The sequence below is a fragment of the Ictalurus punctatus genome, chromosome 28, assembly GCF_001660625.3.
Source record: "Ictalurus punctatus breed USDA103 chromosome 28, Coco_2.0, whole genome shotgun sequence".
NCBI classification, from domain to species: Eukaryota; Metazoa; Chordata; class Actinopteri; order Siluriformes; family Ictaluridae; genus Ictalurus; species Ictalurus punctatus.
This window is the reverse complement of record NC_030443.2, coordinates 13087705-13113179: the sequence shown is the minus strand read 5'-3', so window position 1 is coordinate 13113179 and position 25475 is coordinate 13087705. Positions and strand designations below refer to the sequence as shown.

Below are 25475 nucleotides of genomic sequence, written 5' to 3'. Positions count from 1 at the left end.
CTACAGCAATTTCTCAACACTGGTTTTATTTCTTATTTATTAAAGAACAGCACATCAACACATTTATATCCATTTATTGGCACATTTAATGTTAGTTCCTGTTATCACTTACTTTATAACCGCTATAAACAACTAATTCCCCCACCAGCTTCACTTTTTTCCCTTTTTAATAAGACAAAAAAAACCAAACCTTGTCTTGATAAAGAGAAACCAGTTGTCTATCCTGAAGATTAATGATTTTTATTTGTTAAACAGCATATTTAATCATTGTTATCAGTTTTGAGATCATCTGAAGCGTCCATCTAACGAGTCCTGTGAATTTGCTGTTACTATAGAAACGATAATGTTTAATATAAACCTATGATTTGCTAGGATTCAAACGACTCTCTAAGCTGTACTGGTATTAAAAAAAAAAAAAAAAAAACTCCTTCTGACCAATCAGATTTGAGAATTCATCAGTGCTGTGGTGTAAATTTAATTTGCCAAAACATTATTTCTTGAATAATATATTAAACTCTGTATAGAATACATGTTTGTATGTACATGGAAATTGCACAGTAGTAAAGGTCTCAGCTAATTAATTGTGCATTTAATGCTTACGGATATTTAACATAAAGTAGAGCCACCTATAATGTTGTTGTTTTTTTGTAACTTACTACCAGAGGTCTACTGTAGATTTATTAAACTGTTCGTAACACTCTGTTTCTCAAACGGACCTGCCTGAGTAAACATTTGGTGCAAAACTGGGCTTTCAGCATTTCTTTAGTGAAAGTACACTTCTTGAACATCAGCAAATAATGAATGGCTGTAAAGAAAAACAAGAGGCTCAAGAACACAACTTTGGTCTGTACATCTGAAAAATTCCATGCAATAAATGATACCAATACTTTTTTGTTTACCGTCACAGTGATTTTATTGATGAGACCTTAAGTTTACAGTTTTGCACTGATGTGACTTTGAGTGCAAAAACTTTGTGAGGTTAAAGTGTGTGAACTGGCGGCTATCTCAGATTTTTTCCTATGCATTCCTGCAATATTAGTCATGTGCTAATCTATACATGACTCATTTTTTCATCAGTTGCAGACACCTGTGTGAATTTCTTAATTAAACAACTTGGGATTTCCATCAGGAGTGAGGACAGTGAGGTTTCCTCTGGCATCCTGGTCTTTCTCAATGGCCTCAAACAGGGATTTGAAGTTGCCAGCCCCAAAACCCTGAAAAACATTTAATCAAAACAAAACACAGTCATAATGACAGAAGATTTAAGCCTCTTGAGTAAATTACTAATTATCCATTCATGCCTTGGTATTTACGTTATTGATCAAATCATTCATTGAATTATTGAATCATTTCTCCATTTCTGAACATGGCATGTGATAATTGAGTGGAATAACTGTCTAGGCATTGGGGGTTGTTTTGGAAATTCTCCCCTTCAAAGGATTTGCAATGAATGTTTTGAATGTCAAAGAGACTGTTTTAAGTCTCAGCAACTCTTTAGTGTGGTTTGGACAGAAATGTCCTGTCTTCGGGCATTTCCTCTACTTCATACGGCTGAAAATGCCCCTAGTTAATCACCGGGCCTGTCCAAACAGAACCATCTACTTAATATATACCATTCCTGAGGACCTTCATGCTCTGCATAGTTTTGCTCCAACACTTTTATACCTCATTGTCAGTGTTGAACAACATCATCGCTACTAATATTGAAGATGTCAGTTTAATTATATGAAGTAGTGAGACAGGCACATTGGTACTTTTTATTTCAAATAGCTTGTAAGCAGTAGTAAAATATTATAGCAACTGAGTGGAGTGGAGTCCCTTTCTCCACTTTCTTATATTTATCATTTTTTAAATTATATTTATAATTTTATCAGTTCATATGTTTCTTGTTGATTTATTTTCTCTAGAGAAACTTGCAGCTTAGTGAACCTTAGTAAATTTCAATAACTATTTTTCTGCAAATACTTTATATTTAATTAACTTAAAAATGGAAAAAGATTATTTAAAAAAACGATCTTTTTAGATTGTTAAAAAAAATAGTAAGAGGCATGTGCAAAAGTTTGCACATCCTTCAAGTTGTAAAGTCTCAGAACTGAATTAACTCACTAGGCCTTAACTGACTAATTCAGACTCATTAGGTAGGTCAAGAATTAGAAATAATTAGAAATAACAATTTCAGAGTGTAATACGTTCTTTGACACTTCAAACCTTGTGCTAGCACTCAACTTCCATGGGCTCCTCTAAGCAGCTGACTGAGGATCTGTGAATGAAGCTAACTGATGCCTACAGTTAGCAGGGAAAGGCTATAAAAAAGATATCAAAGCACTTCCTGCTCACGATTTACATTGACCAAACACTGTGCCATTTTCTTTTAGAAATGGCAGTTAAGGGGAACTGTGTAAGTCAAGGCAAGATCTACATGGAAGAGGAAAGGAAATGAAACTATGACTCGATCATAAACGTGAACAAGAAAATATGTAATTTGGCGAAGGGTACCCAAACCTTTACATACAACTGTAAAAAGAAACATTTTTCTTAAATGGATATAGTTGTAATGTTTTTATGCATGCCATTCACATTAATTTTCTTATGTTTTATTGTTTTTTGTGTTATGTTTGCTTATTGCAAAAGCTAGTAAAAGGTTCGAGTCATCACACAAGTAATGAATATGATGTAAACAAGAAAAAGGAAATATTTATTTGCACCAAGCAAAATTGAGAACATTTTTCAGAACTCTAAAGGTTCTATAGAATACCGGTTGTATGTAGTTCTTTAAAGAACCTTGTAAAAATGGTTCTACATGACACTAGAAAGACACAGAACCATTTTTGGCATGCACACACACACACACACACACACACACACACACACACACACACACACACACACACACATGCAAACATGCAAACATGTATGTTTCTACAAATACTCACAAAGTGGTTGTGTCTCTGGATGACTTCTAGGAACAGAGTGGGTCTGTCCTGCACAGGTTTGGTGAAGATCTGGAGCAGGTAGCCCTTATCATCAAAATCTACTAAAATTTTAAGCTCCTATACAAGGACCAAAAGAGAGGGGGAAAAGAAAAATTAATAATCAAGCTCACTGTAAAACAATGGGAAATTACTGAGCAAAGAGAAAATAAAGGAGAAACCCACGTCATTTACAATGATAGATCTACCTGTTACAAAGTGCTTACACTGGAGACTTCTTCTAAAATGCTAAATAAACGTCTCCTCACAGAAAATGTCATCATGTCAGTGTGGAGCATCTACCATGCAAGTACTTATTATAGAATATCTGTCATGCAAGCCAGCACTACAGCCATAAGTTTTAACAAACAATCTGTTGTACCGGTACCGATAGAGGTTCCAATAGAGCAATTAAAGCTAAAAAGCTTTTAGATTTTTCTTTATATATATATATATATATATATATATATATATATATATATATATATATATATATATATATATATATATATATTTATTTTTCCATATTTCCACCATGAATGTTTAAATTATGATTAAAATATAATGAGGAAGTTATTTTTCTGAGAATGATTCATTATGTTACAGAATCAAAGGTGCTTTTATTATGGCATATTTTCTCCTTATTATACAATTGTCAAGTCTTCTTCATGTATCTAAACCAGATCCAGGTCTAAACTATCCCAACTAGATGTGACTTGTATCTCTGTAGTCTCACCTGCAGGGTCTTCAGGTCCTCCTTCACGTTGATCTTGGCCCTCTTGAGATTCTCACGCAGGCTGTCATAATAGGTGTCTGGAGTGGACAGGAACTCCATGCCCCGGGCTTTCAGGTTCACTATCTGATTCCGAGTGAAAGTAGAGACCCCATTTTTCATGAATGAATGACATAATGTGGCTAGAGTCATCCGTCGCATTCTTTGATATCACAAAAGTCCAGGTAAGTCCAGGCTATGAACAGCTAACTGTTTATAATGAAATATTATTTACACTATTACAGGAGTAGCTGAAAAACAGCCCTGTTAGTGCTTGGAAATTCTTTTGATTTGATTTGATTGTTATTGTATTTGTGCATATGTTGGATATGATGTGTTCTTAGAAAACAGCAAATTTAACAAACAATTATTTAAAAAAAAAAAATCTCAACAGGACTCACTGCTTGGATGATGTTTGACGTGTTCAGGGCAATATGCTGAACTCCAGCTCCTCCATTGTAGTCAACATACTCCTGAGTACACACACACACACACACACACACACACACACACACACACAGAAAGAACAAACCCCATCTTCGTTAGTGTGCTGTGTTAGTGGAAATTTCCTTTTATCAGATCATTAAAGTATCTGTCTGTGTGTCTCTGTCGTGTTAGTCTCTCTATTTGTTTGTTTTTCTATCCTGTCTGTCTGATTGTTTGTATTTACATCTGTCTATCTCTCTGCCTGCCTACATCTATCTATCTATCTATCCATCTATCCATCTATTTATCTAACTATCTATCTGCCTGTCTGTCTGTCTGTTTGTCTGTTTCTCTGTCGGCATATTTGTCTGTTCATCTCTCTACCTGCCTGTTTGTCTGTCTGTCTCTCTGTCTGTCTGTCTCTGTCTGGTTTTCTTTCTATCTATCTGTCTGTGTGTCTGTGTATCTGTCTTTCTGTCTGTCTAACTGTGTGTTTGTCTGTCTATTTGCCTGTTTGTGTGTCTGTGTATCTGTCTATCTATCTGTCTCTCTGTCTGTCTGCATATTTATCTGTCTCTCTCTTTACCTGCCTGCCTGTCTGTATGTCTGTCTGTCTGGTTATCTGTCTGTATATTTGTCTGCATATCCTCCATCTGTATTTCTGTCTGTCTCATTGTCTGTCTATCTGTCTGTCTATGTGCCCCTCTCTCTCTCTGTCTACCCATCTCTCTATTTGTCTGTCTGTCTGTCTGACTGTCTATCTCCCCATCTTTCTGTGCAAAGTGCAAATGTAAGCCAGTAAACAGGCATGTTGTTTGAATTTTGATGTAATGTTTCCTTCGTCAAACCTGGATCTGTGATTTCTTTTTCCCAGGTGCCGGCTCATTTATGGGCATTTTGATGGTCTCCTCATAGTTGGTGACCACGATAGACCTGAGAGAGCTGTACTGTGTGTGGATCTGTTTATCATCTATGGACCAGAACCGGTGGAACATCAGACACTTCTGGTACCTGAGAGAGAGAAAAAGAGGCACAAATATGACAGAAACAGGAGAGTTTTAATAAAATGCAAATGCGAGATTGCTTCATAGTGCATCATACAGTCATCATGTCATCATGTACCACAGAAAGTGAGAAAAGTTGGAATTATACAAGGTCATAATTATAGAGTTGAAAATCCTGTACGTGGGCTGGTCTGATTTTCAACCTGAGAGAACTTTGCCTTCGCTTGAAAGTGACGTTGCCTTTGTTGGCAGGTAATTTATATGAAACAGTTTTTATTGATTGATTATTCTGGGGTTTTGCCAGCAGTACGTGAGCTGCATGCAGGCTCGCACCAGTCTGTTATTGACACCATTTCATCATCTGGCTGGTTTCCAACAATGTGGTCGATGAAGCTCAGGCAGCCTGAGGGCCTAAAAGTGAAATTAATAATAATATAAATACATACATAAATATCAGTATGATGATACATCTCTGTGTTTGAACACTTTATATGACAGTCTAAATGGTATAAAAAAAAATGTCACTCAGTATGCTCTTGAGCTACATTCACACTTACAATTTAGGGAGCAGTGGGTCCTTAAAGAGAGGTTCATGATAGCCAGGTAGAAACAGGCCTTTGTAAGGAGTCAGGTACTCCACAAGCGTGTGGGTGGTATCTCCGTACTGAGAAAAAAACAGATCTTAGTGTCAGAAATCTTAGAAAAAATAAAACATATCCTGTATCTGGGTTTGTGTTTGTGGCTTACCGTTTTTATCACGGCGTATTTTACTTTGCCGTAGTTGTCCTGTTCTACCCACGGTTCTTTAACAATCACTGCTCCTCTCTCTCTGGCTTTCTGTTAGCACATAAAACACTCATGTACAGTCAAGCTCATCTTTTAAGGAGTATCTCGGTTACATACGATTCTGGCCTTGGACTCAAGCACGTTTTTCTTGGGGTGATATCGACTTCAGTGAAGATCAATATTAAGTCCAGTGCCCCTGCCTGACAGTTTGTAGTAACCACGATATTTCATGCTGATGGCATTCAAGGCTAATATTCAATCACATTAACATGACACTGCAGATTTAATTAATAGTAGCATCCCTTTAACCTCCACGTTATGGAGGACAATCAGAACATACAGTACCTTAATCTGAGACATTGCTTATCTGCCTATCTTGCTTATATATTTTCATTTTATTTGAATGCTTTCTGTCTTCTCAGTCATATATCATTATATTATTCTTTTTTCCTTGTTAAATTCTCTTGCTTACATGTTTCATCATATTACATTTGTCATAGAATAAACAAACTTTATTTATCTGTCCACATTTTCTATCCTCAATTTTTGCTTTTGAGGTTTTTGGATGATGGGGTGGCGGAATGTGTTTAAGGGCAGTGGTCTGAACGCTATTTTTTAAATTGATTTATTTATTTATTTTGTTTAAGGTTTTTAAGAACAATCTGATGTGAACTACATGCAGGTAATTATGACAAACTGAATAGGTTGCTTAATTACCTGCATAAAGTGACTCTGAATACAAGGAACTTTCCCCACATAAGTACTGAAGTCACTTTTGAACTTACGTCACCAGCTCTGAATAAGGCTTACAGTGAAATTCTGTTCAATCCATGATTTTTTTTTCCCAGGATTTTTAAGATATAGCCTAATACTGTCCTGTCATCAACACTGATGTGGCCCTGAGGCACATATATCTATTGACATCTTGACACTTTGGAATTTTTATAGCATTTACCTGGACTAAAAAGTCACAGTCTTCTACTTGGAAGGCAATGTCCTTAACAGCGTCCCCATGTTTGATGAAGTGCTCCCCCATCTCTGTGAAGACAAAGGAAAACTTCAGAACTTCCGAACAAGTTCATTAATTATGCATGGTAATGATTACGTATATTACAGAAGCACAGAGATTTTTATAGAAGATATATGAAAACCAAGAATGAGATGGTGTACCTTGATTTCCAGGATTTAGAGGAGACACAAATTCAAATAGAATCTGTGGAAAAGGTTAGGAGTAAATATGCATTTGATATTGAATTATCCATATATTTTCTACAGCTTCCCTTGTTAGTTATAGTTTGAGTAATTCGATAGTGACTGATGCTATGAAGTGTCAGCTTTATAAGGAACATTTCTCCTCTGTTCTTATACTGAGTGCATTTATGTGAATGGTGTTTGTGTCTCTGTCCATACACAGACCTTGTCCTGTTTGATGACATGGGACACCATCTCTCTGCTGCCCGTCTCCAAGCCTTTATACGCCAAAGGCTCAAAGCCCATCTTATGACAGTAGAAGACTGCCGCCTAGAGGAGCACACAGGTAAAAACTGGATGTTTCTGCAGTTATCATTTTTATTATTCGTTTTCTGTTCTATGAGTTTCTGATGTGAAATGGTGGTTATTTTTTTAATCAGGCACGGCCACAAATTAAAATACTGACGCTATAACTCAATAGTTCAAGGCCACAAACTCAGTATTTCATGGCCACAGATGATTGTGCTGTGGTTAAAAAAGATACCAAAGGTATGGCCATGAACTGTGTAACTTGAGCCCACAATTGAATGTGCTGTTCAAAGTTGTACTTTCAAATGAAGGTGCTATGGGCTGATGTTATATCCACGTATCCACACCCGTGACTCCACTGTGTCTTTATGTCTTCTAAGATTGTATTAGAGAATAGTACATTCTTAGAAGACATTACATAGTAAAAGTATTTGTTATCTCCATGCTTATGTTCCTGTGGCCACAATGGTCTAATTGGTCTAATTGAGTTTATTTATATATATATATATATATATATATATATATATATATATATATATATATATATATATATATATATATATATATAATATATAAGAGATGAGGTTAGTATTTCATGGCCACAAAATAGATCTTGACATACTTAGCCTTAATATATTTCTTTGTGGCCATAACAATTAACTTTTGGCTTTAATATTATTAATTCATGGTTACATCTTATTAAAGAATATAACCCCAGTGATCATCTCAGCAGCTATGTAAATTCTTTTGATGTTTGTGGTTATTATTTTTGTTTAGTTTTTTATTGTTTTTATTATTATTATTATTGTATTTGGATTAAAATGACCAGGCAATATACAGATAATTTTGACATGGTAAGTACATGCTATGTTGTAATTACAAGTAATTTCTGGTACTGCTTTATTTGGCATCCAGTGTCCGCATTTTTTAAGAGTCAGTCTTATTAACTTTATGAGGCTGGTGATAGAACATCTGTTTATAGCTGCTAATGTAAATTGTATATAAAATGTAAGCCGACAGGAACTAACTTTTGCAGATGTTCCTCAACATTAAACGCAATTATAAACATCCATGAAACATGTTAGTTACTGTTTTTATTTACATTATACCCCATTGCTGTGGTGTAAGAGGAAATAAAACAATTTCAGATGTGCTGTATTGGAAAATAATCCGCTTCAAGGTGGTAACGACCCTCTGTAAACAATCCATCAATGATTATTTTCCCATAACAGCACACCCCATTATGTGTTATTTCTTACATAATGTAGTACTCTCTGCTAGATATTTACCCTACTGTAAAAAAACAAAACAAAACAAAAATATATAAAAAATTATAGAAAACTAAAATTTCCTGGGTAAAATGTGGGGTTTTGGCACATTATGTGGAGTAGCAGCTTGTGCAAAAGCAGGTCAAAACCTGTCTCGCTTTCAGCTTGTCACAGAGCAAATGTACAATTACAATGATTATTCCATGCCAGTAGAATGATTATTTCATGCCATGAACATTTGTTTCATAATCTAATCTGTCAGAATTGGCATATTGTAAATGACCTAAACAAAACAATACAGCAGAGCAAATGAGCTTCACAATCCTTTCTTTGCTTGCTTTTTGCCTACTTGCTGAAAAGCCTTGTTATTTTTTAACAGAAAGAAAAATACACCTAAGGTCATATTCAGCTAACTGTGATGAGCGTACTTAGTCATCGATTACTGTGTAAAAACAATGTATCATGACATTTAATAGTGACTGGACTTATCTCACTTTTTGACAAATGCTTTTAATTAAGATGCTGGATATATGTAAATGGCTATGAAATATGCATTTTTTTTTTTTTACAGATAGTAGAATATGTAGAAATAGTCCAAAACTGTAGAATAGTTAGATCGATAATTCTTATGTGTCAAAATGCTGAAATATATGCCATTTAAGACTTTATATCATTAGACTTAGGCCTACCTGTTTAGCATTGCCCACCCAGAACGTCACATGGTGGAACCGCACATATTTGCCTTTTTCTGGCTGTAACACAAAAAAACATCTAGACATTCTTGATAATATTTTGTACAGCAGAAGTTTCAGTCTTTTCATTGTTACAACAGTTACTTCAGTGTCCTTCTTCAATGCTGTTTTAATCAAAAGGGTTTATTTCATATAGGAACAGAATGTGACAGTAAAACTGATTGTGTTACCTTTTCCCCTTTGTCAGTGTAGCTCGTCTAGATACAAAAACATGTGAAAAAAAAATGTGAGCTTGATCTAATATTTTAAGTTAACACATCAGAATGCTTTTCTTCATATTTCATTCTTAGTCAATTTTTTGCGTCTCAATCATACAATCTGTCACAAAGTCTGGTGGTATGTTTTTCTCGTTTCATTTTGACTAAACTGGACATTTTGCATCTGTCCATAGTGAAAAATCAAAGAAGTTCTGTATATATCATCAGATGATCTGTGGATTTGACTTCACACTCACCATTGTGCTGTTCTCGATGGGCACTGCTCACCAGGACAGACGATCAAAAGCAATCATTGCACGATTTCATCTACAGATAAATACTTGCCTCAGATGTCACGGTGATTGGCCTTCAGTTCAACACCCCTTCACCCTCCCCTCTCTCCAGTCATGGTAATCATTTATGCTGACCTGGGACCAGGTCTTTTCACTTAAATCCAAATTTTAATCGCTGAAACCAACAGAAAGCAACACTGGTCTCAGGGCCACTCGAACTGTTATCCTAAACAAGCTCAAGGGTTGAATATTTTCTCTTGTACTGTTTGCCATGTGCTATCAACTTTCCAAGTGCATATTGATCCTCTGTCTTCACTCGGCTGTTTGTCTCTTGAACGCCTCCTGATTATTCAGAGTAATTAAAAGTTTACTTTACTTAGTTACTGAGGGGGAAATTACAAAAGAATATACCTGTGAAGGTTTTCAGTCATTCATGTCAATTTGGAGGTCAAAATGGTGTGAGATCATGTGTGGAAAAATATTCTGAAATGCTAATGTGAACTTAACTAAACAAATGGGATCATTTGTACAATAGGGGAAACTGTATGTGGGGAAAAAGGCATTTCTGAAAAATGAAACTATATGGCCTGCATGTGAAAACAAATGAATCATGTGGGGGAAAATTTATATTTTGAGAGAGTGGATTTTTGATTTCCATGAGCTGTGAGCCGTAATCATCAAGATTAAAACAAACAAACAAAAAACTTTTGTAAAAAGTGTAAAAAAAAACAAAACAAAAAACAAAACAAAAAAAAAACATCACACTTTATGTGTAATGAATGTAGAATATATAAAAGTTTCACTTTTTGAATTAAATTACAGAAAAAAATGTACTTTTTCATGATATTCAAATTTTTTGAGATGCACCTGTATATATTTCAAAGATTCTACTTCTCACTCAAGTTATTGTCAGAAATATAATTGGTAATAACAATTGCTGTAGTCAATTAGAAAAGAAAGCAAAATAGACTAATTTTCGTTAGTGGTCTCAGACTTTTGGACCCCACTGTAATTCCTAATAAAGTAGTAGCCCATTAAATCGTAGCCTAGACAGTGTCTTATGCTACTTGAACAACAGAGGGAGCAATGTTACTAGCATGCATTTAGTACAGCAGTGCCATGTTTCTAGAGGCTTCTCTCTCTCTCTCTCTCTCTCTCTCTCTCTCTCTCTCTCTCTCTCTTTCTTTCTTTCTTTCTTTCTGTCCTCACTGAACCACATTAAAGCTTGGTGTGGCCAGAGCTTTAAAAAGAGAAACAGGTTCAGCTGGAGGATTAGCTTAGAGCAGTGTCAACAGGTCCTACATAGTAATACACCTGTGCTTAAAGAAAGATTTGGACATAGCTCCTGGTATGAGCTCATGTGGTTGTAGAGAGCGAATTGCATGCAAGGTCACTGAATACAGGTGACAAAGAAAGCCACACTTGACACTAAATTGCCAAAGTGTTGAAGTGATTATATTCTTTAATAAAACAAACCAGATCAAGTACATTTGTACTGTATGACAAAAGGTATCTACTTTGGCACATCAATGGCAATCTTTTTTTTTATTTTTTATTTTTTTTTTTTTACATTTTAGAGCTCACAATAGACATACTGACAGAATGTAGAATTTATTTTAAAAAATCCTGGTCTAAACGCAAATTAACAAGCTGAGGGTGATAATGGTAAGAAAAATCTACTTCATTGGATGCGAGGAAAAAAGGGCATTAAGAGAGAAACGCCAATAGAATTATGATATATGTACTGTATATTTGGGGCGCAACGTGGCTTAGTGGTTAGCATGTTCGTCGGGGGTTCGATTCCCACCGTGGCCCTGTGTGTGCGGAGTTTGCATGTTCTCCCCGTGTTGCAGGGGCTTCCTCCGGGTACTCTGGTTTCCTCCCACAGTCCAAAGACATGCATGGTAGGCTGATTGGCGAGTCCAAAATGTCCGTAGTGTATGAATGGGTGCGTGAATGTTTGAGTGAGTGTGCCCTGCGATGGATTGGCACCCTGTCCAGGGTGTACCCCACCTTGTGCCCCATGCTCCCTGGGATAGGCTCCAGGTTCCCCACGGCCCTGAAAAGGAGTAAGCGGTATAGAAGATGGATGGATGGTACTGTATATTTCTTCATGAAGTAAGCAATCCTTTGCTGATTGATCAAGCTACCCAAGTGCAAGTCAATGGCTTTGCTTTTCAGCATTGTACATTTTCTGCATGTCACCAAGGAAAAACTAAGTGCAGTTTACACATTGTATTACATATGTTTTTTCCCCCCACTGGTGTAATTGCTTTTTGGTAATTGCTTTTTGCTCTGGTACAAAATCTTCTCCATAATAATGGGTAATAAATAGTAAAAAGTAAATTAAATCAATATTTGGTGTGGTCTTTGCTCATAATTAGCTAACTTAATATTCTGGTACACTATTGTGCAGTTTTAATAAAGAAATTGAACAGTAGGTTGTTCCAGGCATCCTGATGAACTTGCAGTAATAATTTTACAGACTTTCAGTTTCTGCAAGTAAAATGCCAGAACAGACTTTATTATATTTTATCTGAAAAGTGATCTATTACTTAATATGACACTTTCATATAAATTCTATCTCACAAAAAATAAACGGTCATAAAAAAATATTTTTGTTTAATAAACAAATGTTTTAACATCTAAAGTATAATAATTCATAATGAGATTCATCCATTCATCTATCTATCTATCTATCTATCTATCTATCTATCTATCTATCTATCTATCTATCTATCTGTCTATCTACCTATCTGTCTGTCTATCTATCTATCTATCTATCTGTTTGTCTGCCTGTCTATCTGTCTGTGTATCTATCTATGAATTCATACTCATTTGTATGCATGCAAGTCATACAATCCTTATACAATAAATCTACTTATTTAAAAAGATAATTTCACGCAACTGAATTTTCATAATTTCAGTTAAAGTTATTTACTTGTTACATTTACCTACTTGAGAATGATTACATTTGGGCATGTTGTAACTTTCAATTCAATATAAGTGTGACCTCTTTCCACTTTTAATCGTGTAAGATTTTGATATTATACCCTATACTTAAGTGTAATTTCTCTTTTTTCACACTTTTTCCCACCCCTGTATGTTAGTCACCATGTGATACATAATATAATGTATTACAATGTAGTGTACCATAGTGTCAGATTTTCCATAAAAGCAGTTCTAACTGCAGTGCTACATGTAGTTAAAAATCGCAGGTTTATATTAATGTGCTCTAGTGCATACATTTGTCTGTAGTAACAATTTACATAGAAGACTTCTATAGTGGATGAGAATATGTTGGTGAGGGAATGACTTTAATAGAGGCGTATAGCTGCTGTAATGTAACTGATAACAGGAACTAACAGGTTTCTTGGACTTTCCACCACATTCAGCTTAACTATAAACTGTTTAAAAAAAAGCATGTTGTTGACCTTTAATTAATAAAACAATGTAATTGTTGGCAAATTGCTGTGGTATAAAAAGGATTAAAACATTTTGGGGTGTGCTGTTAACTGTTTTGTCTCATTGGTTTTGTTTTGTCTGCTATCTGTTCAATCTCTCAGTGCATGTATAAATACAATAGTGTGTGTGTGTGTGTGTGTGTGTGTGTGTGTGTGTGTGTGTGTGTGTGTGTGTGTGTGTGTGTGTGTGTGTGTGTGTGTGTGTTAACATTACCACCATCCGGTATGTGAGTGGCTGCAATTAAACATGAAGGCCAGAAGGCAAAAACACCACTAAATGTTTTGTCTGTTGAGTCGACACGCTGTTTAATATTAACATATGTAGACGTGAGCAACAATCTTTCAACACCAAACAGACTTTGCATGAAAATGTGTGCGAGTGAGATACCGTACGTGTAGTAATCTCCTACGTGGAGCCAACACCCACTTACAACACATACTCACCACTTAATAACCTCTCTCTTTAATAACTGCCTTGGATAGAGTTGTGTGGCAACCATGTTACATGGTTCAGTGTAACATGGTACAGTCCTACATGTACAATAAAATGATTAAATATTCCTTGGCTGCTCCTTTGCTCTAAAGAAGGACAATACAATGCAGATTACCTGATAATGAGCCTCTAAATGCTTTGAATGGAGAGGCTTTTGAAGTGTTGATTGTTGATGCAAGATGAGGAATTAGCTGCTTTTTGAATTAATAGCAGCATGTGGACCAGGAGTGGATAAATTAATATAAATGCCCCAGCACCATGCTGAGTCATGGTGGATATTAAGTGTTCACAAGCATACATTTCCTAACATTGAAAAGATTAGAAAAAGGACTGTTATATAAACGGTGGCTAAATTAATTACAGGTGATTATTTTATCCTTGACTTTGTCCCTAAAGTACAAAATCATGAATGGTTTGATATTTCTGCTCTAATATTAGCTTAACATTTGATCAACCTTTGGGTTGAAGTGCATTTGTCTTCCTAATGGAGGTTGTAAATATGTTTTTAAACTATGTGAATAATCTATATGACCGTGTAGCTTGCTAAATCACAAAGAACATCACTATCTTTTATGTGTACAAATAAATTGTTTTTCTATCACTGCCATTATAAAGATTAGGAAAGAGGAAATGGCACTTTCCATGAGATAAGATAATCGGTTTGTCAAAAGCTACGAGGTAAAATTCGATCTTTTCTGGTTGATGAGCTTACTAAAGGATCCATTTGTTAAAATTTCTGTTTATTTTTTAAATAGTAAATTTTAAGTTGAAATTATGTCAAAGTAATTATTAATGACAAAGCTTATTTTCTATTTGTCCTGAGTATCACATTTTATAGCTTAATTATTAAGAAAATATCATTTTGTGTATTTGGAGATGCCCATGATTCCCTCTTGAATAGAGCCCCAGCCTCAGCTGAAAAGCAGTAGCCCCATAGCATGATGCTGCCACCACCATGCTTCCTGTGGGTATGGTGTTCTTTGCAAGATAAACTGTCTTGTTTTTGCACCAAATCTTTTAGAATTATGGACAAAAAGTTCTACCGCGGTCTCATCAAACCATAACACATTTTGCAGCATATTTTGGGTTGATTTAGGCCAGCTTGAAAATCTGGGTTTTTGGGGGGGTTTTTTTGAGAAAGGGCTTTTGTCTATAATCCCCTACCCCATCAGTTTGTCAAAAGCTATGAGGTAACCTTAGGTGGGAAAATGATGTCTCCCTCTTTTTATTTATTTACTATTTGTCCTGAATGTCAATTTTTATTGCCTAATTATTATGAAAATGAAATATTGTGTACACTAATGCATCATCCACAGTATAATCAATAACCAATCTAATCAAGCCTTTGTAATACAGGTAAATGGAGGCAATAAGTTGACAGGATTTGGCCAAAGCTTTCAAAAGTTTATTGTTAGCAGACAGAATCCCAAATCTGACAAAATATATGCAAGTGGAATATCACTTCCTGTAAATGTAAGCAGGTTTTTGGTTATTGGTACACTTTGTAGCTGATTTATGTTGATGTGAGATAAGATCAGTCATTAATAAAGAATAAAATATGCTCCTTCTAGAGATTTTAAATAAGTAAACTCATTTATATGATCACTATTCCATATAAAATCAAATCATTTAAATGAGTACTGTTCTGATTCATAAGGAAGTTACTATATCAGTAGTATGCAAATTAATTCTTTTCTTATCACTGGCACTAAACAAGAGGAAAGAGGAAGTGGCACTTTCCATGACAATAAATAATCACAATTAAACCATGATCTTGTTTTTCTAGTGGGCTTTTAAATTATTAATTCAGTGATTATTTTCTTATTTTCCCACAAATGTTTTTGCACATGTCTGAACACTTCACACTAAAGCTCACATCTCACATCCTACACACACTGAATGTGAAGATTTCAGTGAATGTTTTGATTGATGTTTCTCCACTTGTGTTTCTGTCTATCTACAGTGTATGTATAAAATATATCCATCCATCCATCCATCCATCCATCCATCCATCGCTTATGCTTTTCAGCGTCACGGGGAACCTGGAGCCTATCCCAGGGAGCATCGGGCACAAGGCGCGGTACACCCTGGACAGGGCACCAATCCATCGCACCCATTCATACACTACGGACATGCCAATCAGCCTACCACGCATGTCTTTTGACTGGGGGAGGAAACCAGAGCACCCGGAGGAAACCCCCACAGCACAGGGAGAACGTGCAAACTCTGCACACACAGGGCCACGGTGGGTATCGAACCCCTAGTCCCTGGAGGTGTGAGGCAAATGTGCTAACCACTAAGCCACCGTGTGTATATATATTATATATATATATTTTAAAGTCTACACACCCTTGTTAAAATTGCAGGTTTTTATGGTGTAAAAAATTCAACCAAGATAAACCATATCACCTCTTTTGATATAGTAACAAAGAAAATACAATACAAGTTAAAACAAATTGAAAACATTTTTTAAAGAAAAGAAAAAGAAAAAACATATAAAACACTGGTTGCATAAATGTGCACACCCCTTAACTTATACAGAAAGCACCATTTGCTTGTAAGACAGCACTGAAGTCTTTTTGGGGAAGAGTCTACCAACTGCATTATTGTCCTGGAAGGTGAAATTTTCCTTTAACCTCAGCTGTCTATCAGAGGCCTGAAGGTTTTGTCCCAAAGGTACTGTATTTGTAACAATGTCTGATTCCCTCTATCTTCACTAAAGCCCCACAGCATGATGCTGCCACCGCCATGCTTCACTGTGGGTATGGTGTTATTTGGGTGATAAAAAACTGTCTTGTGTTTCCTTAAAATTTCTACCTTGGTCTCATCAGACCATAGCACATTTTGCCACATGGTATGGGGTGATTTAGGCAGGCTTGAGTGTTTGTTTCTTGAGAAAGAGCTTCTGTCTAGCCCTCGTAACCCATAGCCCGGACATATGAAGAATATGAGAGATTGTTGTCACATTCAGAGAGTGACCAGTATTTGCCAGATATTCTTGCAGCTCCTTTAATGTTGCTGTATCCTCCCTGATGAGTTTTTATTCTTGTCCTTAAATCAATTTTAGCGGGACATCCTGTTCTTGCTAAAGTCACTGTGGTGTCCTATTTTCTCCACTTGCTGATGATGGCCTTCATGTTGTCCCATGGTATATCTGATGTTTTGGAAATTCCTTTGCAACCGTCTCCTGGCTGATATCTTTCCACAATGGGATCCCATACATGCTTTGTAAGCTCTTTATGGACCAGGGCTTCAGCAGTCAGATGAAACCAAGAAAATGTCCAGAAAATCCTACAGAAACAGCTGATTATAATTTGGGGTTAATCAAATTCACTTGATTGATGACAGGTGTATGAAAATTACTTTTGAATATGAGTTGGAATGTGATTGGTTAATTCTGAGCACAGTCACATGCACCATTATAAAAGGGTGTGTACACTTATGCAACAAGTATATTTATTTATCTATCTATATATCTATTTATGTTTGTCTGTCTGTATATCCACTCATCTGTATGTTTGTCTGTCTGTCTGTGAATAACATATCAGCAATTAACTCTTTATTTCTATCTATCTATCTAGCTAGCTAGCATTCTGTCTATCATCTGTCAATCCTTGAATAACTGAAGCTCTGTGCCATCCCTTTAAATAAACGTCTTCCCATTTGTTCATCTTCCTTTCTATCTTCCTATTTTTCTTTCTCACTCTTTTTCCATATCTTACTGTCATGTATCTATCTATCTATCTTCCCATTTTTTTCATTTTTTTCATTTTTTCATCTATCCATCTATCCATCCCTCTTAATAACGTAAGCTGCGTGCCATCCCTTTAAATAAACACGCGCCGGGACACGTGACCCGATAGTGCCGCGCTGTGATTTTCTATTGGTCGGTTTTGTTCCCAGGCGCTTTGCCGGGATTGGCGGATGTGTGGGTGTGTTCGCGCCTCGAGCTCCGGCATCAAGGCGACCGTTTCGCCCCCAGTCGTAAAAGCTGATTAGTTATGCGGCTCGAGCGGATTGCGTCATGTGATTAAGTCTTGCCTCGCCATTGGTCGAGCGGTAACGTTAAGTCAATCGAGATTGGCTGGCGCATGAGGTCATCAAGAGTGAATGCGGAAGTCGTGTGGGCCGTACTGAGTCACCGTTGGGTCAGCTGATTTCTTTCTGAGTGAGTAACTCGTCTCGATTAAATCTTATTCTTTTTAATGCACGTTTCACGCGTAGCCTTTTAGCGCATGTTTATGTTGAATGGTCTGCTTCTTGGGTTGAACTTTATCTAGAGTATTTCTGTTTCCGGTTTCCCCGAGTGTTCGTTTGTGTGTGAATCTGACGGCTGTATCAAAAAAAAAAAAATCGCATGCTATCATAGCCTTCTGGAAAGACAATACTTCTCTATAATCAGGGAGTTGTTTGCGGGGGGGATAGCCCAAGTTTAGCTTGCATGTTAGATTAGCCGTGGATCTCAGGTGACTGAAGTTTATCTTTCATCACATGAACCGGCTTGTGTTTATCAGACAAGTGTAGTGAGTCTGATCTAGACACTGCATCACGATACGAAGCTCGATTGTGTCCAGGGGCGTGGCCACAGGCGGGCAGCTGCCACCCTTCTTACCCCAACTCACCTCTGAGCTCTGACCAGTTCACACAACTGAAAGGTTTATTATTATTATTATTATTATTATTATTATTACTGTAGTATCCCATAGCTCATGCTTTAAGGAAATATCGTAGTGTTGTTGTAGGTATTTACAACAGTTGCTTGAATATTAAAATCTACAAAGCCAATACAGTAATGTTATGATGTCATCATTCATTTTTCACCAAGGAGCAGATAGTCTGCTAATGCAGCCTTGTTCTGTATGTGATTATGTAGTGCCACCTCTTGTGCTTCTCTCTGTCTGTCTGTCTGTCTGTCTGTCTCTCTCTCTCTCTCTCTCTCTCTCTCTCTCTCTCTCTCTCTCTCTCGTACCACAAACCCAAATTATGAATTTTGTCACTCATTCCACAAATACAATTTAACGTCACCATGAAATCAAAATTGATATTTCGTGGCTTTTAGTATGAATATTAGCCTTAAGGTTATCTATAAGCCAGTGTGTGCCGAAACATTGACAATTCAATTTTAGAAGATATGTATATATATGTATATATGTATGTATGTATGTATGTATGTATGTATGTATATGTGCATTCAAAATGTACAGTTTCTCTCTACCACCAGTATGGGTTAACCATTTTGATGACATCATTCTGCACTTCAGCTTCTCCTCGGGTTTTCTGACCAATCAAATGCTCTCTAGAATCTGACGTGTCCCGCCCCCGACTTTATAAAAATCACTTTGTTGAGCAAAAGAAATCATATCCACAAGCACAGGTCGTAAACGTGTCTTCGACTGTGTCTTTGACCGTGTGTGCGTTTTATTCAGGTTTCCAACTGGTTGAGAATGAAATGGCTTGATTTTTCTTTGCTTTTTTCAATTTATTTATTTCTTTTTTAAATGTTAACATTTTTGTCAAGTATAGGTTAGCCCGGGCTGTGGGTTAATGCTATTGGATATTTAATGGGGGGGGGGTAGCTACACTGTCCCACCCTGACTTCCTGTTCAGTAGAAATGATGTGAACACATCGAATAATGTGTGCATTTAAAGGTACTTCACAGGGACTTTAACAGCAAAGATGACAAGTGAAATAAAAACATGTTCCAGTCTGGTAGTGAAGAAGAGAATACTTTTGTTTTTATCTTCTCAATGAAGTAATCACGATTTCATTTAAACTTCCGTTTCAGTTAAGGGCAGCACGGTGGTACAGCAGGTAGTGTCGTTGCCTCACAGCTTCAGGTTCCCCGGTTCAATCCTGAGCTCAGGTTCTAGACTTTTCTGGGAGATCATTGATCTGGTAATGTTTTTAATAATTACAAATTAAATGGTACTGAATGTGTGCCATTGATTTGATGTAATCTTTTAAAAGCTTAATCTTCTTTGTCTTTGTAAGCATTAAAGAAAAGTATCGTCAAATTCAGTTTAAGTTTTTTTTTGTGTGTTTTTGTTGAATTTACTGCTGTTTTGCGGACAGTTTGTTTGCTAAATTGTATATCGTGATGTGTATCGTAGAAATGTCCCCAAGTGTCAAGAAATGATCCTTTTGTCATATCGCCAAGGTCTACCTAAACGTGTAGGTGTGAGCATGGTTTGCTGGCAATGGGATTGCATCCTGCTTCCTACCCAGGATAAAGCGCTTACTGATGATAAATGAATGAAAGCATGTTTCGATTAACTTGTATAGAGCTTTTAACAGAAGAAGTTTAAGAGAAATCCCAATCTAGGCTCTTAATGAAATATAGATTTTTCTACAAGGTCTGAAATCTGAGGAATATGGTGAAGAAAAAAAAAAAAAAAAAAACTTGATTAGCTATTCCTTTTGGTATTAGACTTGACTCTCCCTTCAATTGAAAGGTTTGGGGTTTCATGGGAAAGATTTGGTTGTTTTTTTGTGTACTTTTATGTGGTTTTGTTAATTTGGTTTGGTTATTAATTATAACCTTCCATTCAACCACCGAATAGGATTAAATTGTTCAATAATTTAAAAAGAAAAAGGACTTCACGTTGAGCTGTAAGAGAACAAACCATGTCGTCAAAGTAGTTGTTTTGCCAAATTTGATAATACATTATGCATAAAATGTGTCTTCCATTTGTTAATACTATACATTTAAATTTGGACCTTTTTTGTACACTGTTGCTGGTTGTATTTGTTACCTCTTTTTTTTTTTTTTTTTTTTCTTCTTCTTCTTTTTTTTCTTTTTTTTTTCTTTTTCTTTCTTCTTGCACCTATTTCGTTCCCCCATTTACTCTGCCAAAGCATCAGAACCCGCCAAGCTCCGCTGCCTGTGCTGAAATACCTAATTGATGTGCCACGATCATGTTACAGGTCAGGGCTCCACTTTAAATAGCCACATGACTTGCTCTGAATTTGGGCCTGCATGCTCTATGAGGGTATGTTTGTATCTCTCCATAGTAATAACATAGCTGTGTGTGGCTGTTCTTGTCCTCCGTGTCTGACCGATGCTTATGGGGCTGGGATCAGAAGTGACCTGTTGTTAGAGGCTTTGGTTTGTTGCTCTTAGCACTCTGTTGAAGAGAATAAAGTGCTTGTGAGGCAACAAAGTTAAGACGCTGTCTGGTTTATGAAACGAAGTAGAAACCCATTAGTTTCCTAAGCAGCTTTAATGGGACCTGTAGTGTGTCTGGGTTTAGCGTGTCTGCACTCGGAGGAGAAAGGTGTCATAAACTGGGAGGTGTGTTTTCCAAAAGTTGCCAGCATATGCAGTTATGTTTGAGAGTTAAAGCGGAACTTGTGTGTTGTTTTGCATGTTAGCTTGCGTTATCGGCATTGCCCTTCCGACAGTGAAACACGCACAGCATTATTTGAGACCTTCTAAAATCCAGAGATTATCATTTGTGTATCCCATACTATCCTGAACGATCATGTGAATGAAGTGATCTGAGTGGAGCTCTATTATCAGTCGTGCCCATCTTCAAGGGAAACGGTGTAGCGACATATCGGTCCAAGTGTGTACCATTTTATAAGAACCTGTAATAGATATGCCTCCTGGTGGTGGTGGTGTTTGGGATTTTTATTTTTTTAACATGGGCAAATATCTTTCGACTCCTTTTCAGGGAAAGAACACTCATAATTATTCTGTCCAGGATTTCTGAATTAATTTTTTCTGATTGATTTCACTGTTGTGTTTTTTTTTTAAACAAAATTCATGCATTTTTTTTAAAAAAAAAGTTTTTTTGGAGGGGGGGGCTCAGAAAACTACTTGAATTGGCAAACTTGCAGTTGCATGAAATCGTTTTGCACAGTGATGTTTGTTGGTAAATGAGACCTTTTAGCTGTACTCCTGTTCGACGCATGTGAATCGAAGAGGACTTCGACCGAATGCGCGTTGTGATGATGTCACATGACTTGTTTGGCCGAAATCTGTGGAAAATGGTTTTGTTGAAATTTTTAAAAATTGCAAGCTCCGGTGAGTAATGCAGAGTTTTCTTGATTTTACGTTCATTTCTGTGATGGTAAAATCTCAAAATCCTGAATAATGTGACGTGTAGTATGGATTCTGTTGAATTTACGTGCAGCAAGCAGTAGATTAAATCGGTTTAGTATCAATCCTCAGCAATTTTTGTTTGTTTGCTTGTTTTAAGATTCTAAATTAGTGCTGTACTATTCGAAACCATCAATATTTTTCCCCCCAAATGATGGACAAATGATTTTATTGACCTTTTAATCTTGCTTAGGCTATCTTCCTGCAAACATCATGCTGTGTAAGGAGCCAGATTGACACACGGTGGTTAAAAACAGTCAGTCTGCATAAAGATGTTATGCTTGGAGGTTAACCGTGCTAGCTGAGTGTGATATGTTCACACGGTGGACGTCACACTTTGATCAAGTTGTTAGCTAGCTACGTGTGAAATGGACATAAGCCGTTCTGTCTGTAATCAGATACTGGTTATCGAAAGGTCTGCGATGTCCCTGCTTCTGTTGTAGTCAGAATTAAATCATTAAATGCAGGTTTTTTCCACATTTTGAGGTTTGCTAGACTTTAAAATGCTAGAATTTTACTTGAGATACACGCAAAAGACAGATACTTCAGTGTTTGGAAACTTGCAGTTTTCGGAAATAAATATCGAAGATCAACCAACACTTTTTTTCTTTTTTTTTTTTCCCTCTTTCTTCCTCCTTAAAATGTTCTATTAATTCCCTTTTGTATAAATGTTTTTTTTTTTTTCCTCCCCATTTTCCAATTTTTTTTCCTCTCCCCCATCATGCAGCAGCTGCCACTGGGGGAGGGTGAAGGCTAAAACTATGGCATTAAATTTGTTCCAAAAGTATTGAATGTAACTTTAAGAAAAACAAAAATGTACAATGAGAGAAGAAAAAACACTCTGAAACTGAAAACAGTGAACTCGGTGGCAGAAATTGAACATGGTCTTCAAATAAACAGCGTTCTTTGTTAACAGTTTGCTAAGTGTCAGGTTCGCTAATCATGGTTTTGCCGATCACCTGACCTTTTGCCTGTTTTTGACCACGCTATTGTCTCACGTTTTGGATTTGTCTGCCTCTCTTCAATAAAGCTCTTATCTGCACTTGCATCTGTCCTAAACCCTCATTATGTGATGGTTAGTCTAGATGGTTAGTGTAGACCTTTTTCAATACACGTAAAAGCTTAAAAAAAAAAATAAAAAAAAAATCATGAGTGTGGCTTTACTGGCGTATTTTGTGTCATAGAATAAAACGTGAAAATATTTTGAACTTGACTTATTTAACCAAAATCACATTAAAAAAACAAAACAAAACATTGACTTTGGGATGGAACTGGAAGAGCTAAAAATGCTAACTCGTTTCCAGGTTTTGGCGTACAAAATGATGTCATCCCTGCGCCACTCTATGGTGACTGGCTCTAAGTGTAGAAAGCGCTTGATTTTGATCTGCAGCGGAGTTTTCTATGAGCGGAGGACGAACTTTAAACGTCAGTATCGATGTCGATCATGTTTGTGTAATCGTGGGCAGTCAAAATTGTAATCGAGATCGAAGTTCGATTAATTGTGCCGCCCTAACACACATGCACAAAGTGCATGCCAACTTTTAACACCTGATGTCAGAACTCTAGAAATCTATGGATGTGCAAATGTAATGCATGCAGCATCCAGGCAAATGCAGTCACGTCTGCTGCAAATGAAACCTCAATTTTTTTTTTTATCAAACTCTCAGCCATGGGTGGTGGCAGTTGTTTTGGAACTGTGTTTGTACCTCATAGTTTAAATACTTCAGTCCTGTGCACTGGCATAAATGTGTTTAGACTGTGAGGAGGTCTCATCCTGCATATCTCTCGCATGATAAGCCACACTACTGCTTATTTAATAGATGCACTTTGGCATTTTGTTGTGGCTCGAACTTTGAAACCTAACCTGCGCTATGCAGAAGAGGATCCAGTGCTGATAAAAGGTTCAGTAGTAAAGTTAACTATTTAACATCATCGCAAAGTTTGAAGGGATCCGAATTGAAACTTGCTCTTTGTATTTATTTATTTATTTGTTTGTTTGTTTGTTTGTTTGTCTGTCGATCTAGCATGGGGAAGTGAAAGAAGTGACCCAGTCACTATGTTCGCGTTTCTTCTTCTGTTTCTGCAGTTCCTAAAGTTCATGTTCATAATATAATCTAGACCTACAGTTTAGAGATCATTTAACGAGGAGCGTGTGGGGAAAGGTTTAAGCTGTTTAAACTGTTTCTGTTTAAGCTAAATACAAACACGTGTAGCTGTGTGCTAGTGGTGAAACAGCTGGATTTTGTATTTGGCACCCAAACTAGATAGAGGACCGATCTGATTTAGTTCTTAAATAGACGGCGTGTACACTTTAAACAAACAAATCAGATTTACTCACTAATTTACAAGACTATAGGATGTAATAGTTTGTTACTGTTCTGTAAATATAGTTACTATAACTGTACTGTATTGACACGGTGGGCATGTATATGCTCATTGTCACTGTACTCTTTTTTGAGATTGTTAGTATTGCAGCGTCTCTTCCCTAGCCCCGCCCCCCCCATTCAATTTTCAGAAATAACAATTACAAACTCTTTAAACGGCTGATTTGATGTTAGTTTTGTACTTTTGAATTTTTATAATGTATCAATTTGTACAAATGGTTTTATTTCTTCTAGTTTCTAAATTAACAAACTATTTTTAAAAAATTCTTTTATAATTTATCCAGATTCAGATGATCAAATTTAGCGGGATGTTTCAGTTCATGTTTTGGTTACTTGTAACTGAGGTGTTTTTTTTTTTTTTTTTTTTTTGTTTTTTTTTTTTGTTCTGTTTTATTGTGTTTTTTTTGGAATACCATTAGAGATCCGAGTACTTTACCATTTTATGTCCGTTAGTTAGCTCCTGAAGTTTTGATAAGCGCAAATAAGAAAATGTAATGTGCTTTTTCCATTTTTAGGTACTCGAGTCAGAAAATGCTACTTTCCTTTTGAGATGGTGCATGTGTATAGAACTTGAATTGTGATCTCAAATGAGTAACAGGTGGAGTAAACTAAGCCTCAGCAAGAGTTTGTGTCAGGAGTGCATGTGGTCAATTTATTGTCAGTACAATACAGGGTGCAGTCAGGTGAGGACGTGCATGCACAAACCTGCTTCGTACTGTAGAGGGTTTGACTGAGGGAATGTGAACCTGAACTGACATGAAAAGAGAACACCACCTATAGAAAAACTTTTCATAAGAGTGCCACCTGTATGCATTGTAAGCATATAGCAAATAGTTTGTACCACAATGGTAGTGGTCTGGGCTTCTGCAAATCCCTTGGCTCAATCGAGACAAAAGCTGTGAAATGTTTAGCTCCACCCACTTTGATGCCAAAAAACAAGTACAAAATTTTGCAGAGCTTTCGGAAGAGTAAAATATTTTTCAGAATAAATAAAGCAGAGATGCTGCATCATTTGCCTGGAATAATGTCTCTCATGGTAACTGAATCAACTGACCGTATCTTTTA

At 36.5% G+C, this 25475-nt stretch overlaps 2 protein-coding genes across 3 annotated transcripts in view; one reads left to right on the top strand and one right to left on the bottom strand.

The window, feature by feature from the left end:
- Positions 1-887: 887 nt before the first annotated feature.
- Positions 888-10055, bottom strand: hpda (4-hydroxyphenylpyruvate dioxygenase a). The gene is made up of 14 exons (XM_017460668.3): positions 9932-10055; positions 9648-9674; positions 9415-9477; positions 7374-7478; positions 7128-7170; positions 6913-6995; positions 5919-6008; positions 5729-5835; positions 5505-5582; positions 5016-5178; positions 4143-4214; positions 3706-3828; positions 2934-3050; positions 888-1214 (listed from the first exon to the last, which is right to left on the bottom strand). Exons 1-14 carry the CDS (start codon positions 9932-9934, stop codon positions 1101-1103), a joined length of 1188 nt encoding a protein of 395 aa, XP_017316157.2. The 5' UTR covers positions 9935-10055; the 3' UTR covers positions 888-1100.
- A 7943-nt stretch (positions 10056-17998) lies between these two features.
- mtmr4 (myotubularin related protein 4) overlaps positions 17999-25475 on the top strand; it is a 71030-nt gene continuing 63553 nt past the window's right edge. The window contains exon 1 of one of the 2 annotated variants that reach the window (XM_017460447.3): positions 17999-18092. The gene's annotated coding sequence lies outside the window, so the exon portion shown is untranslated. The other variant, XM_047151762.2, reaches the window with a different exon arrangement.

Coding starts and splice junctions, on each gene's coding strand:
- hpda (XM_017460668.3), bottom strand. Junction 6,996..7,127: donor TCTAAATCCTGGAAATCAAG/GTACACCATCTC, acceptor TTGTCTTCACAG/AGATGGGGGAGCACTTCATC. Junction 3,829..4,142: donor CGTCAAACATCATCCAAGCA/GTGAGTCCTGTT, acceptor ACTCGGAATCAG/ATAGTGAACCTGAAAGCCCG.